Source organism: Entelurus aequoreus, linkage group LG24 (assembly GCF_033978785.1).
Source record: "Entelurus aequoreus isolate RoL-2023_Sb linkage group LG24, RoL_Eaeq_v1.1, whole genome shotgun sequence".
Taxonomy (NCBI): Eukaryota; Metazoa; Chordata; class Actinopteri; order Syngnathiformes; family Syngnathidae; genus Entelurus; species Entelurus aequoreus.
Genome location: NC_084754.1, coordinates 41,607,750 through 41,627,891, shown reverse-complemented (window position 1 = coordinate 41,627,891; position 20,142 = coordinate 41,607,750). Strand labels below are relative to the sequence as shown.

The 20,142-nt window shown below is 36.5% G+C and overlaps 1 protein-coding gene across 1 annotated transcript in view; it reads left to right on the top strand.

Annotated features, from left to right (window-relative positions):
- LOC133641805 (voltage-dependent calcium channel subunit alpha-2/delta-1-like) overlaps positions 1-20,142 on the top strand; it is a 421,610-nt gene that overhangs the window by 165,280 nt on the left and 236,188 nt on the right. Inside the window, exon 7 of the mRNA XM_062035835.1 lies at positions 13,624-13,753. Within this exon, the coding sequence (XP_061891819.1) occupies positions 13,624-13,753 (130 nt within the window). The remainder of the gene's footprint in view (positions 1-13,623; positions 13,754-20,142) is intronic.

Genomic DNA, 20,142 nt, shown 5'->3' with positions numbered 1-20,142 from the left:
ATCCTCTTGTTATGGAGCATTCATCCACCCATGTTGCCATTTCTAATACAAAAGTAGTATAGAGTTCTAACATATCTGTCAGTAGACTCGCTATGGAATAGGGATGTCACGGTATGACAATTTCTTATCACGGTTATTGCGACTAAAATGATCAGGGTTATTATTATTATTGCGGTAATTTTCAATGTGCTCAACATTTTCAAAAACTACTTATACTAAAATCCTTTAACCAAATTGTATTTAAAAACACACAAACGACACATTATATATGTACCTCAGGTAGAAAGTTAAATGTGCATATGATAGCAACACAAGCATTAGAAAAAAAGTAATATGGCAGAAACAAAATAATACAATAAATAAATAAAAAATAAATGGGAACATTTCGCAAGATGGCACCTTATGGACATAAGACGTAACTGCACTTTTTGTCCATATAGATAAAAATAGTGTTCATGTTTGAGATCCAGTCTTACACATAGGACTGCACGATTATGGGCAAAATAATAATTAAGGTTATTTTGATCAATATTGATATCACAATTATTAATCATGATTATTCATTATGTTTGGTAAAACAGTGTTGGGGTGTGAACGTAATACCATCATGTCATTTGTAAAATCTAAAAAATGCTCTAGATAAACGTTATCTATATATTCAATGACAAATATTTGTGTTTTTGTTAATTAATAGTATCATCATTTTTATTACATGATGATACATGATTTTACATTTTTATAGAGAGAGGTATTTTTTAAGTTATGTACACACATGTACATGCTGTATCGGGACAGATCTATTAAGAGTTTGAGCAGAAATATGTCGTACAGGTATTAATTATACACCATAAAACATTAACAAAACGCTATGTCACATGAACGGTTATTAAAGTCGTTACTTTGTGGAATGTAAAAAACATGGTGTTTACTTTTTGATATCAATATAAAACACAAAGCAGTTTGGCTAATGAAGATAAAGTCAAATAAACAAGCTTTGTTCTTCAACAACAGCCATATACCGTATTGTTCGGAGTATAAGTCGCTCCGGAGTATAAGTCGCATCGGCCGAAAATGCATAATAAAGAAGGGGAAAAACATATATAAGTCCCATTGGAGTATAAGTTGCATTTTTTGGGGAAATGTATTTGATAAAAGCCAACACCAAGAATAGACATTTGAAAGGCAATTTAAAATAAATAAAGAATAGTGAACAACAGGCTGAATAAGTGTACGTTATATGAGGCATAAATAACCAACTGAGAACGTGCCTGGTATGTTAACGTAACATATTATGGTAAGAGTCATTCTAATAACTATAACATATGGAACATGCTATACGTTTACCAAACAATCTGTCACTCCTAATCGCTAAATCCCATGAAAGTCTCTTACGTGAATGAGCTAAATAATATTATTTTATATTTTACTGTAATGTGTTAATAATTTCACACATAAGTCACTCCTGAGTATAAGTCGCACCCCCGGCCAAACTATGAAACAAACTGTGACTTATAGTCCGAAAAATATGGTGCACACATTTACATGTTTTAATGTGTGTACATGTACATGCTGTATCGGGACAGATCTATTAAGAGTTTGAGCAGAAATATGTCATACAGGTATTAATTATACACCATAAAACATTAACAAAACGATATGTCACAAGAATGGTTATTAAAGACGTTACTTTGTGGAATGTAAAAAACAAGTAACGTAAAAAACATGGTGTTTACTTTTTGATATCAATATAAAACACAAAGCAGTTTGGCTAATGAAGATAAAGTCAAATACACAAGCTTTGTTCTTCAACAACAGCCATATACCGTGTTTTTCGGAGTATAAGTGGCACCGGCCGAAAATGCATAATAAAGAAGGAAAAAAACATATATAAGCCGCACTGGAGTATAAGTCGTATTTTTTGGGGAAATTTATTTGATAAAAGCCAACACCAAGAATAGACATTTGAAAGGCAATTTAAAATAAATAAAGAATAGTGAACAACAGGCTGAATAAGTGTACGTTATATGAGGCATAAATAACCAACTGAGAACGTGCCTGGTATGTTAACGTAACATATTATGGCAAGAGTCATTCAAATAACTATAACATATAGAACATGCTATACGTTTACCAAACAATCTGTCACTCCTAAATCCCATGAAATCTTATACGTCTAGTCTCTTACGTGAATGAGCTAAATAATATTATTTGATATTTTACGCTAATGTGTTAATAATTTCACACATAAGTCGCTCCTGAGTATAAGTCGCACCCCCGGTCAAACTATGAAAAAAACATTGACTTATAGTCCGAAAAATACGGTACTTCAGTGCAACAGTTTGGCAAACAAAAATAAACAAGAGTGATACCTCTCACGTCTAACACACAATCTTAGTGCTTCACCGACAACTCAGCCAGCGTTCAATTCGATGAAATGACAAAACATTTGAGCGAGTATTGATATCGTTGGAACACTAACAAAGTTAGCAGTTAAATTAAAGGAGGAGTGAACATCCCAGTCAACAAACTACAGACTTTATAAACAAGTTGTAACAAAGTTCCCGACACATCGCCTGCTGCATGCTAACTCTCAGTCCGGTAATTAAAAATTTAAACGGTGTTACTAACCGTCTGGAATTTTACCGCGGTTTATCGTTATACCGTGTATCGTTACATCCCTACTATGGAAGCGCTAGAAACTACTGGTACAACAAAGATGGCAGGGAGAAGACGCTGTCGAAGTGGAGGCACGTCCTGAAGAGATGGTCAGAAAGAGACTTGAAGATGGTCTGTATGACATCATCTATGCAACATTTTGACCAAAATACCATCATTACATGTTATGTAGACCACAATGAAATGTTTTAAATGAAGAAAAAATTATCATAATATTTATTTTGATCCTTTAATGCGCCTTATAATCAAATTGCGCCTTTTGAATGAAAATTGACCTAAATAGACCCACTCATCGGCAGTGCGCCTTATAATCCGGTGCGCCCTATGGTCCTTAAAATACTGCAGTTTGGTTTGCATGGCTTATTCTACTGCATACAAATTTTGCCTCAAGAAATACGAGGACAAACAAGTCATCTATTTGGATCTATTTCATCATCTCAAGCGGTTTATTACAGCTGCTTCAAAGTGTGATGTTCGCAGTGATTGCGGCTCCATCAGTAAATGTTGCACGTTATGACGCATTAGGGGTCCCGTGTGGTAACCCTCTCATTGTCTCTTTATAGCATTAAACTAACGAAGTCGGAATACAACGCTTTTTCCTGTCACATTATAGTTATGTTTCTGTTTGGTAATGTGCTTGTTTGCAGGATGATGAAATTGCGTACTACAACTCAAAGGACAACGTAAGTGCTTCTTTCCCTTCTGCCTCCACTGTATGTGATTTGCAATTGTACCGTGTTTACACTGCAAAAACTGAAATCTAAGTAAGATGAAATATCTCAAATAAGGGTGATATTTGCTTATTTTCTGTCTGATAAGATAATTCTTCTCACTAAGCAAATTTGATGTTAGAGTGTTTTACTTGTTTTAAGTGTTTTGGTCCTAAATGATCTCAGTAAGATATTACAGCTTGTTGCTGAGATTGTATGACCTATATTGAGTAAAACATGCTTGAAACTAGAATATCAACTGTTGCAAAGCTGTGTCATCAACACTCACAAGTATAAAACTATTTTTTTAAAGTAATAATTTCTTACTTCAAGCATGAAATAAAAAAATCAAGACTTTGACACAAATGTGTCTCATAATTAAAAACAGATAACAGCCAAATGGACTTTGCTGTTTTATTTTCAATGAAACAATAGAAAACACATACTCATATAGTAGTACAGTTGGCACAGTACAGTAAACTGACAGTTAATATTTAAACATTTAACATGTGACATTTCTAACAATTTTGAACAGAAATAGTTCATGCACAGATGAATTCTTCAAAATTACAATTAAAAAAAATGTGTCCGGGGGCCGGGCTGTATATATGTGCACTAATTGACTGAAAGAGCACGCACTTGGCGCGATGATGTCATGTTGTCGAGGTTCATTTATTATTTGTGTAAGACCACAGCTATCAATTATAGTCTGGAGCGCCACGCATGGAGGGTCCGATGGGGTATTCATATGGATGTTAAAGTCTCCCATTATGATTATATTGTCGGCGTGCGTCACTAGATCAACAAACTCTGAAAATTCATTGATAACAAGTGCACTTGTTGTTAGTGAGAATATACTTATTTTAAGGTATTTTTGGGTTCATTGAGGTTAGCTAATTTTACTTGTTTTGGAAAGTCTTGACAAGCCAAATTTTCTTGTTCTATTGGCAGATAATTTTGCTTAGTTCAAGTAAAATACTCCTCATTTTTGTATTTTTTTTTTCTTGTTTTTGAACACTGACTTTTTGCAGTGCATTATTTATTTGATTTTTTTTTTTTACACAAAATGTATAGTGAATTATTTCATTTCAATCTCAAAGTGTAACCACCAGAAAACCTGTCTTACCTGTACAGGTACCATTTGGAATTGTCACACAAGTATAAAACGCAGTGAAGTACTGTGTAATGAAACTGGAATACAATAAAACTACTCACACTCAGAAAACAGTAGCAACTTGAGAAAAACGAATAATATACCGTATTTTTCGGACTATAAGTCGCAGTTTTTTTCATGGTTTGGCTGGGGGTGCGACTTATACTCAGGAGCGACTTATGTGTGAAATTATTAACACATTAGCGTAAAATATCAAATAATATTATTAGCTCATTCACGTAAGAGACTAGACGTATAAGATTTCATGGGATTTAGCGATTAGGAGTGACAGATTGTTTGGTAAACGTATAGCATGTTCTATATGTTATAGTTATTTGAATTACTCTTACCATAGTATGTTACGTTAACATACCAGGCACGTTCTCAGTTGGTTATTTATGCCTGATATAACGTACACTTATTCAGCCTGTTGTTCACTATTCTTTATTTATTTTAAATTGCCTTTCAAATGTCTATTCTTGGTGTTGACTTGTATCAAATAAATTTCCCCAAAAAAATGCAACTTATACTCCAGTGCGACTTATATATGTTTTTTCCTTCTTTATTATGCATTTTCGGCCGGTGCGACTTATACTCCGGAGCGGCTTATAGTCCAAAAAATACGGTAAGAAACATACAAAATAACCCTCAACGGTAAGGCTAATGATTGCTGAACGCATTGAGCTTTCATGTAATAGAGCAGAGCTGGGCAAGTATTATGACATTGAGAGAAAAAAAATTGTCAGGGGGGCCAATGTGTATGTGTGTATAAATGATATATACACATTTAGCTGTAAAAATCTGCTGTACAGTATGTGTGTTTGGCTCCCTTTTTTCCAGGAACACTAATACCAAAAGTCACAATGTCCAATATAATTCTAAAAACGTAATGACAGACCACCTCAAAAAACGGAATGCAATTTACAGTTTTTTACTGAATGGGACACCCAAAATGTACATTAAAATAAAGACAGCGGGATTTACAATATTAACTATGAACAATAAAACACTGAATATTAACAAAATATGAACATATTTTACTTCTAAGACCAGGTCCTCGATATACATCTTCTACAATCAAGCAAAACACAACAAAAATGTAAAAAACAGCAAAACATGAATGCAAAGTAGGGCTGCAACTAACAATTAATTTGATAATCAATTAATCTGTCGATTATTACTTCGATTAATCATCGGATAAAAGAGACAAACTACATTTCTATCCTATCCAGTATTTTATTGAAAAAAAAACAGCATACTGGCACCATACTTATTTTGATTATTGTTTCTCAGCTGTTTGCAAATGTTGCAGTTTATAAATAAAGGTTTATTAAAAAAATAAAATAAAAAAATACAAATACAAAAAAATTATTTAAAAAAAAACCTCTGCGCATGCGCATAGCATAGATCCAACGAATCGATGACTAAATTAATCGGCAAATATTTTAATAATCGATTTTAATCGATTAGTTGTTGCAGCCCTAATGCAAAGTGTAATAAACACCCATATATTATCACGTAAATATGTGCTTCCGCATCGGTTTCTGACACGTGTTTGGGGCTGGCTGCTCTGAAAACAAACCCTGCCCACTCTGCTTTTTTCCTGGTCTGAGCTGCTGTGACCTAGATTATAGTAATAACTCCTATAACACTCAAAAGTGCAGATTTCAACCATTGAAATACTTTCTATAGTTCAAGACTTACGGCCATTAAAAAACAGCATTGCACATCATAATGGCGGCGACAGTTTTGATGTTAAAGGTCTAAAAAAATTATGTAGAACGTCTGGCGGGCCAGATTGAAAATCATAACGGGCCGCATGTGGCCATTGGGCCGTATTTTGCCCAGGTCTTGAATAGCAGAGGTCCCAAACGGGCTATGTTTTCTGAGGGGAGGTCCACAATACCGTACTTTGAAGACCTCTACATTAGACTTTTTACTATATTTAAGTCAGCATCTGCTTGGTAAAATTAACTTGAAGACTCTTTCCAATAGCGCACAAACATACATTTCTGGTTCTATGGTTCTCATCACACTGTTTGTTCTGAATTACTGTCATTAGCACCCTGGGTGGTGGTATCCAAAAATTCCAGAAAACAAGCAAAAACTTTTTTTTTTTTTTTAGACGCTCACTGAATTTACAAGATTTGCTGACAGCTTGTCATTGATTGATTGATTGATTGAAACGTTTATTAGTAGACTGCACAGTACAGTACATATTCCTTACAATTGACCACTAAATGGTAACACCCCAATAAGTTTTTCAACTTGTTTAAGTCGGGGTCCAACACTGCAAAAAGTCAGTGTTCAAAAACAAGAAAAAAATATACAAAAATGTGGGTATTTTATTTGAACTAAGCAAAATTATCTGCCAATAGAACAAGAAAATTTGGCTTGTCAAGACTTTCCAAAACAAGTAAAATTAGCTAACTTCAATGAATCCAAAAATACCTTAAAATAAGTATATTCTCACTAATAACAAGTGCACTTTTCTTGGTAGAAAAAAAAAAAAAGAGACCTTTTTGCTCAATATGTTGAAAAATATTCTTAAATGAAGTAAATGCTAGTGCCATTATCCTGACATAATGATATGCGCTCGGCATTACATTTCTTGAAACCAGCAAACTTATACTAAAAACTAATTTATTGTTCTTAATGGAAAGGCAACAAGGCAACTGCTTGTTACTCTCGGAGTCTCCTAGCCGCTCAGGCAAATCATATTGTCTAAAAATGCATTTTTCCATCGATAACATGACATCATCGCGCCAAGTGCGTGCTCTTTCAGTCGATAAGTGCGCATATATACAGCCCGGCCCCCGGCCAAAATTATTTTTAATTGTAATTTTGAAGAATTCATCTGAATGTGCATGAACCTTTTCTGTTCAAAATAGTTTGAAATGTCACATGCTAAATGTTTAAATATTAACTGTCAGTTTACTGTACTGTGCCAACTGTACTACTTTATGAGTGCGTATTTTCTATTGTTTCATTGAAAATAAAACAGCAAAGTCCATTTGGCTGTCATCTGTTTTAATTATGAGACACAATTGTGTCAAAGTCATGATTTTTTTTTTCATGCTTGAAATAAAAAAATATTACTTTAAAGAAGGAGTTTTATACTTGTGAGTGTTGATGACACAGCTTTGCAACAGTTTATATTCTAGTTTCAAGCATGTTTTACTCAATATAGGTCATACAATCTCAGCAACAAGCTGTAATATCTTACTGAGATCATTTAGGACCAAAACACTTAAAACAAGTAAAACACTAACATAAAATCTGCTTAGTGAGAAGAATTATCTTATCAGACAGAAAATAAGCAAATATCACCCTTATTTTAGATATTTCATCTTACTTAGATTTCGGTTTTTGCAGTGAAGTCATGACATCACGCGTGAAGATGGTTTGAAATCCAACGTTTTGTCTGGCTTTTGATGCCTACAGTAGAACCTCAATGTACATAGTTGTTCTGTTCTTGAATAGGGTTCGTGAATAAAAAAAGGATAAAAACTAAACATTTGTATATTGAAGCAAATTTCTACAGAAGAAAAATGTTTCAATATGAATAATAGGTTAAAGTTTTGACAAAAGTCTCATCTTTTAGTCAAAGTTTGTACACTTTGTACGCTTTACAGCACTATATATTAAGCAAATGTCTCAAAATTCTATTTAATAATGAAGCCAAAACAAGAACTAGCTGAACTGTCCTCATTTTCATGCACACACACTGTCACTAGCCCTGTGGTGCACTCAGTTTAAAATAAAAAAAACTCCTTACCCTGAACAGCCAGGTCACTACAAATGCACTGTTTATTTAACGTTGCAAGTGAGAAACGCTTATTTAGAGAAACGAAAATAAATGTAAAACTACCGTATTTTTCGGACTATACGGCGCACCTAAAATCCTTTCATTTTCTCAAAACCCGGTGCGCCTAATGTACGGAATATTTTGGTTGTGCTTACCAACCTCGAAGCTATTTTATTTGGTAAATGGTGTAATAAGTTTAACCAGTGGATGGCAGTCACACATAAGAGATACATGCAGACTGCAAGATGACGCCAGTAAATTACACCAAAACTTTAAATGTTCTATTGAGAATATAGGACACTTCACACGGCCCTCAAAAAGCTATGAAGCCACACCGCTTGGTGCATTGTCGGCGCGTTACGACTACAGTAAGACGTACTCTTCAACATACGAGTATTATTATGGTGTGTGTATAAGGACTGCAAAATGGCATATATTAGCAGACAATGTTTCGCAGTATTATGCAAAAGCAATTTTTCTTACCTTCTGGTACCTGCTGATGTGTATTTGGGATCTGCACAAGTCCTAAAAATGTGTGCGCCTCCGCCTTTGTAGTTCGTAGTCAATAAGCTTCTTATTTTTCTCAATTTTCTTGTTATGTGACATTCATCCTCCGCTGTTGCCATTTCTAATATAAAGTAGTGTAAAGTTGTAACTTATATCTGTCAGTAAACTCACCATGAAAGCACTTAAACATACCGGTTTAGTGAGTTTACATTATTCACCCAATAAACTTTAGTTATTAGAGAGTTCTGGTCGGACGGTTTTTCACGGGACACATTTCGGGTGTTGTTGTTGCACTAGTGAGCCACGGATGAGAAGATGCTGCTCCGTTATTGATTGAAGTAAAGTGTGAATGTCATTAAAACAGTTAGCGCCATCTTTTGACACTTCTTCCACACCCGTCCTTGCCCGCTACACCGCTACAACAAAGATGACGGGGAGAAGATGCCGTCGAAGGTGAGCCACATAAATAAGACCGCCCACAAAACGGCGCATCCTGAAGAGTCTGTCAGAAAGCGACTTGAAGATGATGTGTAAAACATCATCTATGCAACATTTTGACCAAAGAACCACAATCACATGTAAAAAAAAAATAAAATATATTTTTTTTATTAAATCAACATAAAAAACACAATACATACATTATATATCAATATAGATCAATACAGTCTGCAGGGACACAGTCCGTAAGCACACATATTGTATTTTTTTATGACAAAAAAATAAATAAATAAAAATCCCATTCCCTTTTTCCACTTCCAGGTGTCCAACACACAACACATATCATATCCTGTGTCCCCCGCCTTTAAATTCCCCTTACAATGGTTCCGGTATTGTCCCGTGACCCGAGTAACAAATACATGACGGACACCACCAGCAAAAAAATTTAAAACGAAACTCAATAGCCTATATTGACAATATAAAGTCGTTCTCATCAAACACCTGACGCAATTGTTCGATATGACTTGAAACCATAGCCATCATTAATCCTCTTGTAAACTTACAAAGCAATGAGCTACCTGCTGCCACCTACTGGTACGGAATAGTATTACATGGTTACACTGCTGATCTCCAGACAGCACAGACACTCTACAACGGCACATTGTTTGCGGATTATAATTACCGTATTTTTCGGAGTATAAGTCGCTCCGGAGGATAAGTCGCTCCGGAGTATAAGTCGCACCGGCCGAAAATGCATAATAAAGAAGGAAAAAAACAAATATAAGTCGCACTGGAGTATAAGTCGCATTTTTGGGGGAAATTTATTTGATAAAACCCAACACCAAGAATAGACATTTGAAAGGCAATTTAAAATAAATAAAGAATAGTGAACAACAGGCTGAATAAGTGTACGTTATATGAGGCATAAATAACCAACTGAGAACGTGCCTGGTATGTTAACGTAACATATTATGGTAAGAGTCATTCAAATAACTATAACATATAGAACATGCTATACGTTTATCAAACAATCTGTCACTCCTAATCGCTAAATCCCATGAAATCTTATACGTCTAGTCTCTTACGTGAATGAGCTAAATAATATTATTTGATATTTTACGGTAATGTGTTAATAATTTCACACATAAGTCGCTCCCGAGTATAAGTCGCACCCCCGCATAACTATGAAAAAAACTGCGACTTCTAGTCCGAAAAATACGGTATATGATTTCCTTTTCGCTGCCAATTTTGTTCAGCTCTTCTCAGTTTTTCTAAGTTACCGCCAATGTTGATGTGATCAATTTTCATAGGTACGGAAGTAGTAGCAGGTAGCATGTTATTTTTTTTCACAATGCACTTCTACCATGACCTGCCCCCGCCAAATTTGTATTGGTTGGCGTGTGTGTGTGTGTGACCATTGCTGATATACGCCTAGTCTCTTACGTGGATGAGATAAATAATATTAGTTGATATTTTACGCTAATGTGTTAATCATTTCACACATAAGTCGCTCCTGAGTATAAGTCACACCCTATGCACCCCAAGCTATGAAAAAAAAACTGCGCTTTATAATCCGGAAAATACGGTATTGGTTTGCAAAAAATTATTTTTCCGACCATCCATCTTCTTCCGCTTATCCGAGGTCAGGTCGCGGGGGCAGCAGCCTAAGCAGGGAAGCCCAGACTTCCCTCTCCCCAGCCACTTTGTCCAGCTCTTCCCGAAGGATCCCGAGGTGTTCTCAGGCCAGCCGGGAGACATAGTCTTCCCAAAGTGTCCTGGGTCTTCCCCGTGGCCTCCTACCGGTCGGACGTGCCCTAAACACCTCCCTAGGGAGGCGTTCGGGTGGCATCCTGACCAGATGCCCGAACCACCTCATCTGGCTCCTCTCCATGTGGAGGAGCAGTGGCTTTACTTTGAGCTCCTCCCGGATGGCAGAGCTTCTCACCCTATCTCTAAGGGAGAGCCCCGCCACCCGGCGGAGGAAACTCATTTGGGCCGTTTGTACCCGTGATCTTGTCCTTTCGGTCATAACCCAAAGCTCATGACCATAGGTGAGGATGGGAACGTACATCGACCGGTAAATTGAGAGCTTTGCCTTCCGGCTCAGCTCCTTCTTCACCACAACGGATCGATACAGCGTCCGCATTACTGAAGACGCCGCAGCGATCCGCCTGTCGATCTCACGATCCACTCTTCCCTCACTCGTGAACAAGACTCCTAGGTACTTGAACTCCTCCACTTGGGGCAGGGTCTCCTCCGCAACCCGGAGATGGCACTCCACCCTTTTCCGGGCGAGAACCATGGACTCTGACTTGGAGGTGCTGATTCTCATCCCAGTCGCTTCACACTCGGCTGTGAACCGATCCAGTGAGAGCTGAAGATCCTGGCCAGATGAAGCCATCAGGACCACATCATCTGCAAAAAGCAGAGACCTAATCCTGTAGCCACCAAACCGGATCCCCTCAACGCCTTGACTGCGCCTAGAAATTCTGTCCATAAAAGTTATGAACAGAATGGGTGACAAAGGGCAGCCCTGGCGGAGTTTAACCCTCACTGGAAACGTGTCCGACTTACTGCCGGCAATGCGGACCAACCTCTGACACTGATCATACAGGGAGCGGACTGCCACATTAAGACAGTCCGATACCCCATACTCTCTGAGCACTCCCCACAGGACTTACCGAGGGACACGGTCGAATGCCTTCTCCAAGTCCACAAAGCACATGTAGACTGGTTGGGCAAACTCCCATGCACCCTCAAGGACCCTGCCGAGAGTATAGAGCTGGTCCACAGTTCCAGGACCAGGACGAAAACCACACTGTTCCTCCTGAATCCGAGGTTCGACCATCCGGCGTAGCCTCCTCTCCAGTACACCTGAATAAACCTTACCAAGAAGGCTTTTTTTCCGACCAATTAGGTGAAATTGCATAATTTCTGGGGATGTCCGATAATGGCTTTTTGCTGATGTCCGATATTCCGATATTGTCCAACTCTTTAATTACTGATACTGATATCAACCGATACCGATATCAACCGATACTGATATATACAGTCGTGGAATTAACACACTAATTTGGACAACCAGGTATGGTGAAGATAAGGTCCTTTTTTTTTAAAATTAATAAAATAAAATAAGATAAATAAATTTACTACATTTTCTTGAATAAAAAAGAAAGTAAAACAATATAAAAACAGTTACATAGAAACTAGTAATTAATGAAAATGAGTAAAATTAACTGTTAAAGGTTAGTACTATTAGTGGACCAGCAGCACGCACAATCATGTGTGCTTACGGACTGTATCCCTTGCAGACTGTATTGATATATATTGATATATAATGTAGGAACCAGAATATTAATAACAGAAAGAAATAACCCTTTTGTGTGAATGAGTGTAAATGGGGGAGGGAGGTTTTTTGGGTTGGTGCACTAATTGCAAGTGTATCTTGTGTTTTTTATGTTGATTTAATAAAAAAAAAATTTAAAAAACGATACCGATAATAAAAAAAACGATACCGATAATTGCCGATATTACATTTTAAAGCATTTATCGTCCGATATTATCGGACATCTCTAATAATTTCCCACGGCACACCAAACAATATCTCACAGTACACTAGTGGTTGAAAAAACACTGCCATAAGATTCCCATTTCTAGTCACGGCTGTTTTATCAAATGCACAATTGAGATTTCGGGCTTTGGATTGAGTTGTTGAAGAGGTGTGCATCAATACTTGTGTCCATATGACTTCTGCTGTCAGTCAAGCAGATGTGACAGATGTGTCATGTCCTCACTTCCACATCCTCCATCTTCCTCCTCCCATCTCCACCTTTTCCACTCTTGTGTTTCGCTTGGTTGCCTTAATGCTACATCTTTCGCCCTGCCTCTCCTCTGAGGCTTTCTCTCCCTTCTCTTTTTCTCCTTGTTGTGCCGCCGCCTTTAATTCCTCCCTCCTCCCACTCGCTTTTTTTTGCAGGTGAAGAGGTTTCTGCCAGGTTTTTCCTCTAATTGACAGACGAGATAGATGAGCAGCCTGCACTGTTGCTTTATTGGGAAGCAAGTGTTCACACACCCCCTCGTTCTTTCTTCTCGTCTCCATCCTGCATGCAGTCGTCCACATCTTATTGTGTCTTTCTTCATATATGGTCGCGCCCATGCTGCTGCCATTGATGCAAAACGCCCAAATAGGCTGATACATAATGCAGAATGTCATTAAGTGGTTTTCTAATTCAGCTTTAAAGCATTATTAGCATCATTATTCCACGTATTCTTCTACATGTTTCACATGCTGATCAGCCAGCTTCATAGTTCTTTCTTTCTTTCCTCCCAAGCTGGACGCCAACGAGACGGAGGGGCGGAAATACCGAATCCACCCGGACTTTACGGACGACCCGTCCTTTAAGCGCCTGACAGACCACAGTCACACGGCTGTGCACATCCCCACCGACATCTACGATGGCTGTGAGTGCACGCCTGGTAACCATAGATACAGCTGACACATAAAACTCCATTAGAAGATGTTGCTTGCACCTCTGCCAAATCTGCTTTTGGCTGAATGGGTTTGTTTAAAAAGAGACCCTCTAATAAGATTCAAACCAAGAGCTGCATCTAAATATGACACATTACAGTTTTAGTTATCCATTTAACGATTTGTTTATTATTATTATTGGGATGAGTGTATTAAAACCACTTTGATTATCATCCTATTGGGACCTTTACAAAATTCCGATTAGACCTTACCTATTTACCGTATTTTCCAAACTAAAAAAAAGGCATCGGTTAAAAAGCCGCAACCACTCATGTTAGAAAAAAAACACTAATAGCCACACCAGACAATAAGCCGCATATACAGTCGTGGTCAAAAGTTTACATACTTGTGAAGGACATAGGCTGTCTTGAGTTTCCAATAATTTCTAAAATGTTTCATCTATTTTGGCCAAACAGCTCAATTTTTGTTTCATCTGACATCACATGGACAAAGATAAGACCTTCTGGAGGAAAGTTCTGTGGTCAGATGAAACAAAAATTGAGCTGTTTGGCCACACTACCCAGCAATATGTTTGGAGGAGAAAAGGTGAGGCCTTTAATCCCAGGAACACCAGGCCTACCATCAAGCATGGTGGTGGTAGTATTATGCTCTGGGCCTGTTTGGCTGCCAATGGAACTGGTGCTTTACACAGAGTAAATGGGACAATGAAAAAGGAGGATTACTTCCAGATTCTTCAGGACAAGCTAAAATCATCAGCCCGGAGGTTGGGTCTTGGGCGCAGTTGGGTGTTCCAACAGGACAATGATCCCAAACACCTCAAAAATGGTAAAGGAATGGCTAAATCAGGCTAGAAAGAAGGTTTTAGAATGGCCTTCCCAAAGTCCTGACTTAAACGTGTGGACAATGCTGAAGAAACAAGTCCATGTCAGAAAAGCAACACATTTAGCTGAACTGCACCAATTTTGTGGTCAAAAATTCAAGCAGAAGCTTGTAGATGGCTACCAAAAGCACCTTATTGCAGTGAAACTTGCCAAGGGACATGTAAGCAAACATTAACATTGCTGTATGTATACTTTTGACCCAGCACATTTGCTCACATTTTCAGTAGACCCATAATAAATTCATAAAAGAAGCAAACTTCATGAATGTTTTTTGTGACCAACAAGTATGTGCTCCAATCACTCTATCACAAAAAAATAAGAGTTGTAGAAATTATTGGAAACTCAACACAGCCATGACAATATGTTCTTTACACACACACACACACACACACACACACACACACACACACACACACACACACACACACACACACACACACACACACACACACACACACACACACACACACACACACACACATATACTGTATATATATATATACTGTGTATATATATATTTTTTATATATATATATATATATATATATATATATATATATATATATATACACAGTATATATATACAGTATACATATACACACATACATACATACACATATATATATATATATACATACACATATATATATATAAACACACATGATATATATATATATATATATATATATATATATATATATATATATATATATATATATATATATATATATATATATATATATATACTATAATAGTATAATTGTGTAGTCAGAATGTCATACATCAACGTTTTCTAAATGTTTTACTGAACTGCAAGTCATTGATTTATTCACAGCTTGGTCACAGTAAATATAGTAGCCTACTGAAAGCCACTACTACCGACCACGCAGTCTGATAGTTTATATATCAATGATGAAATCTTAACATTGCAACACATGCCAATACGGCCGGGTTAGATTAGTAAAGTGCAATTTTAAATTTCCCGCGAAATATTCTGCTGAAAACGTCTTGGTATGATGACGTTTGCGCGTGACGTCACGGATTGTGCGGACATATTGGGACACCATTGTGGCCAGCTATTAAGCCGTCTGTTTTCATCGCAAAATTCCACAGTATTCTGGACATCTGTGTTGGTGAATCTTTTGCAATTTGTTTAATGAACAATGAAGACAGCAAAGAAGAAAGCTGTAGGTGGGATCGGTGTATTAGCGGCCGGCTGCAGCAACCCAACCAGGAGGACTTTGAGTTGGATAGCAGACGCGCTACCGTGAGTACGCAGCTTTGGCTTCCAAACATTTGATCGCTTGCCCGTACGTGCGTGCCGCTATGTGCATGTCACGTACGTAACTTTGGGGAAATATATGTGCTGTATGAACTTTGGGGAGGTGAACGGTACTTTGGGCTGTGGGATTGAGTGTGTTGTGCGGGTGTTTGATTTGTATTGGCGGGTTATATGGACGGGAGGGGGGAGGTGTTTGTTATGCGGATTAATTTGTGGCATATTAAATATAAGCCTGGTTGTGTTGTGGCTAATCTTGTGTTTATTTACTGTTTTAGTCATTCCCAGCTGAATATCAGGTCCCACCCGCCTCTCACAGCATCTTCCCTATCTAAATCGCTTCCACTGCCCTCTAATCCTTCACTCTCACTTTCCTCATCCACAAATCTTTCATCCTCGCTCAAATTAATGGGGTAATCGCCGCTTTCTCGGTCCGAATGGCTCTCGCTGCTTGTGGCCATGATTGTAAACAATGTGCAGATGTGAGGCGCTCCACAACCTGTGACGTCACGCTACTTCCGGTACAGGCAAGGCTTTTTTATCAGCGACCAAAAGTTGCGAACTTTATCGTCTATGTTCTCTACTAAATCCTTACAGCAAAAATATGGCAATATCGCGAAATGATCAAGTATGACACATAGAGAGGACCTGCTATCCCCGTTTAAATGAGAAAATTTCATTTCAATAGGCCTTTAAGTGCCCATTTTTGCCTTCAATATAAATATTTCCTGTTTAACTTAATACAAATAAACATATTTCTTTAACAGGGGTATTCCCTGCTTAACTTAAAACGGAATAAATTCAGTGTGCAGCTTTATTATGATAGAGCAGGTCTCAAACTTCCATCACTATGAAAACTACTGTGACAATACGAGGGGTGACATATTTGTTCCACTAATATGACTTGGCAACATTTCAATTGTTCATGAAGGAGATCTCCTCTCGGTGAGATGATTGTCTTTATCCTATGTTGTGTCATTTGTCATTAAATAACAGCATCACACACGCCCATTGCTCATTAAAGTGGAATAAATGACACACCATTAATAGTTTGAAGCCACGTACCTCTCTGCTCCTAGCGAAGCTGCAACCTGGATGTGTGATATCGTCATTGAATGAGCAGGTTTGCTGGACCTCGGACCCAAACACGCTCACATAAATATTGTGCTTATTGTATTTGAACTTTTATACACTTACTTGAGTTACTTTTTGTATACACTTACTTGAGTTATCTGCTGCACTGACATGACAAGATGCCTGCTCGCTCGCTGCGTGTTGGCGACTGTGGCGAAACTGCCAAGTCAAAACTGGCGTGTGACGTCACTATTTATATTTTGCTTTCACAGGGCGCACCGACCCGGGAACAAGAAAACAAAATAATCGGCTCTGTTAGCCACTTATTTCATTAAAAAAAAATACTGGACAAAGTCCGTCCATTGACAGCTCATTATTCGTACTTTCCTTTCTAAATACGGGACGATTTCTTTGTCAAGGCACGTTGGCAACCCTGTAACTATCACCAGCGTGTGACGTCATCACTGCCTGCGCAATGCGCAGGTCAAAACATAAACTGTTAAAATGGGGTTGCCAAACGTGCCTGGACAAAGAAATCGTGTCCAGTATTTTTGTTAAATAGGTGTCCGACAGAGCCGATTATTTTGTTTTCACGTTCCTAAATAAAAATAAAAATAAATGTCATATTAGCGGAACAAATATGTCACTTTTTCTTTGTCACAGTAGTTTTTATAGTGATGAAAGTTGGAGACCTACTCTATCATAATAAAGCTGCACACTGAATTTAGTCTGGTTTAAGTTAAGCAGGACATACCCTTGTTAAAGAAATTTGTTTATTTTTATTAAGGGAGAGGAGTATATTTATAGCTAGAGTTCACTGAAAGTCAAGTATTTATTATATATATATATATATATATATATATATATATATATATATATATATATATATATATATATATATATATATATATATATATATATATATATATATATATGTATATATATATATATATATATACATATATATATATATACATATATATACATATATATATATATATATATATATATATATATATATATATATATATATATATATATATATATACATATATATATATATATATATATATATATATATATATATATATATATATATATATACATATATATACATATATATATATATATATATATATATATATATATATATACGTATATATATATATATATTTAAGTACATTTAAATACTTAAATTCAAGTATTTCTTATATATATATATATATATATATATATATATATATATATATATATATATATATATATATATATATATATATATATAAGAATATAAGAAATGCACTCTATACATTGCTAATGTGGTAAATGACTATTCTAGCTGCAAAAGTCTGGTTTTTGGTGCAATATCTACATAGGTGTATAGAGGCCCATTTCCAGCATCTATCACTCCAGTGTTCTAATGGTACAATGTGTTTGCTCATTGGCTCAGAAGGCTAATTGATGATTAGAAAACCCTTGTGCAATCATGTTCACACATCTGAAAACAGTTTAGCTCGTTACAGAAGCTACAAAACTGACCTTCCTTTGAGCAGATTGAGTTTCTGGAGCATCACTTTTGTGGGGTCAATTAAACGCTCAAAATGGCCAAAAAAAGAGAACTTTCATCTGAAACTCGACAGTCCATTCTTGTTCTTAGAAATGAAGGCTATTCCACAAAATTCTTTGGGTGTATATATATATATATATATATATATATATATATATATATATATATATATATATATATATATATATATATATATATATATATATATATATATATATATATATATATGTATTTTATTATATACATATACATATAAATAAAATAAATACTTGAATTTCAGTGTTCATTTATTTACACATATACATACATAACACTCCTCTCTACTCATTGTTGTATTTGAAAGTGCAATACTTTGCAGCCAGTAGCACAGCCTTTGAAGGAGCGTAGGTATGGCCAGTGTAATATTCTGGGTTGGAGTCAATAACCAGGCGAGGTGACGAAGTTACGTCTCTTTACTTCATACTTCAGAACCGACTCCCACACTTGCCGTCAGGGTGCGCAATACAACGTAAACCGTTGGCCAACCAAAAAGTAACCACAGAACACTATACAGTATAGTGTTCTGTGGTTACTTTTTGGTTGGCCAAGCGGACGGGATGACAGGCTGTCCTCATTCAGGTCCGCACGAACCTGGAGGGGGCGTGCCTTAAGTCCGGCTGGAAATCGGGAGAAATTCGGGAGAATGGTTGTCCCAGGAGATTTTCGGGAGAGGCACTGAAATTCGGGAGTCTCCTGAAAAATTCGGGAGGGTTGGCAAGTATGTGTAATCCCTACAAGCCTGTTTCGCAGGTTTCCCTGCTAAAGTTAAAGCACCAATGATTGTCACACACACACTAGGTGTGGCAAAATTATTCTCTGCATTTGACCCATCACCCTTGATCACCCCCTGGGAGCAGTGAGCAGCAGCGGTGGCCACGCCCAGGAATCATTTTTGGTGATTTAACCCCCAATTCCAACACTTGATGCTGAGTGCCAAGCAGGGAGGTAATGGCTCACATTTTTATAGTCTTTGGTATGACTCGGCCGAGGTTTGAACTCACAACCTACCCATCTCAGGACGGACACTCTAACCACTAGGCCACTGAGTTGGGAACAGCAGGGTACTCCCTGCTGTTTCCCTACGAAACAGGCTTGTAGGGATGATATAGCCTCTGTGTTTTTTATGACCTAACGTATATATATATATATGTATATATATATATATATATATATATATATATATATATATATATATATATATATATATATATATATATATATAAATATATATATATATATATATAAATATATATATATATATATATATATATATATATATATATATATATATATATGCAAGCAAATAATGTATATATATATATACATTATACTTACATATAACAAAAATATATTTATGCAAGCAAATAATATATATATATATATATATATATATATATATATATATATATATATATATATATATATATATATATATATATATATATATATATATATATATACATATACAGTATATACATACACATGTATAACGGCAGAATGTATAAACTTTAACACTTTTAAA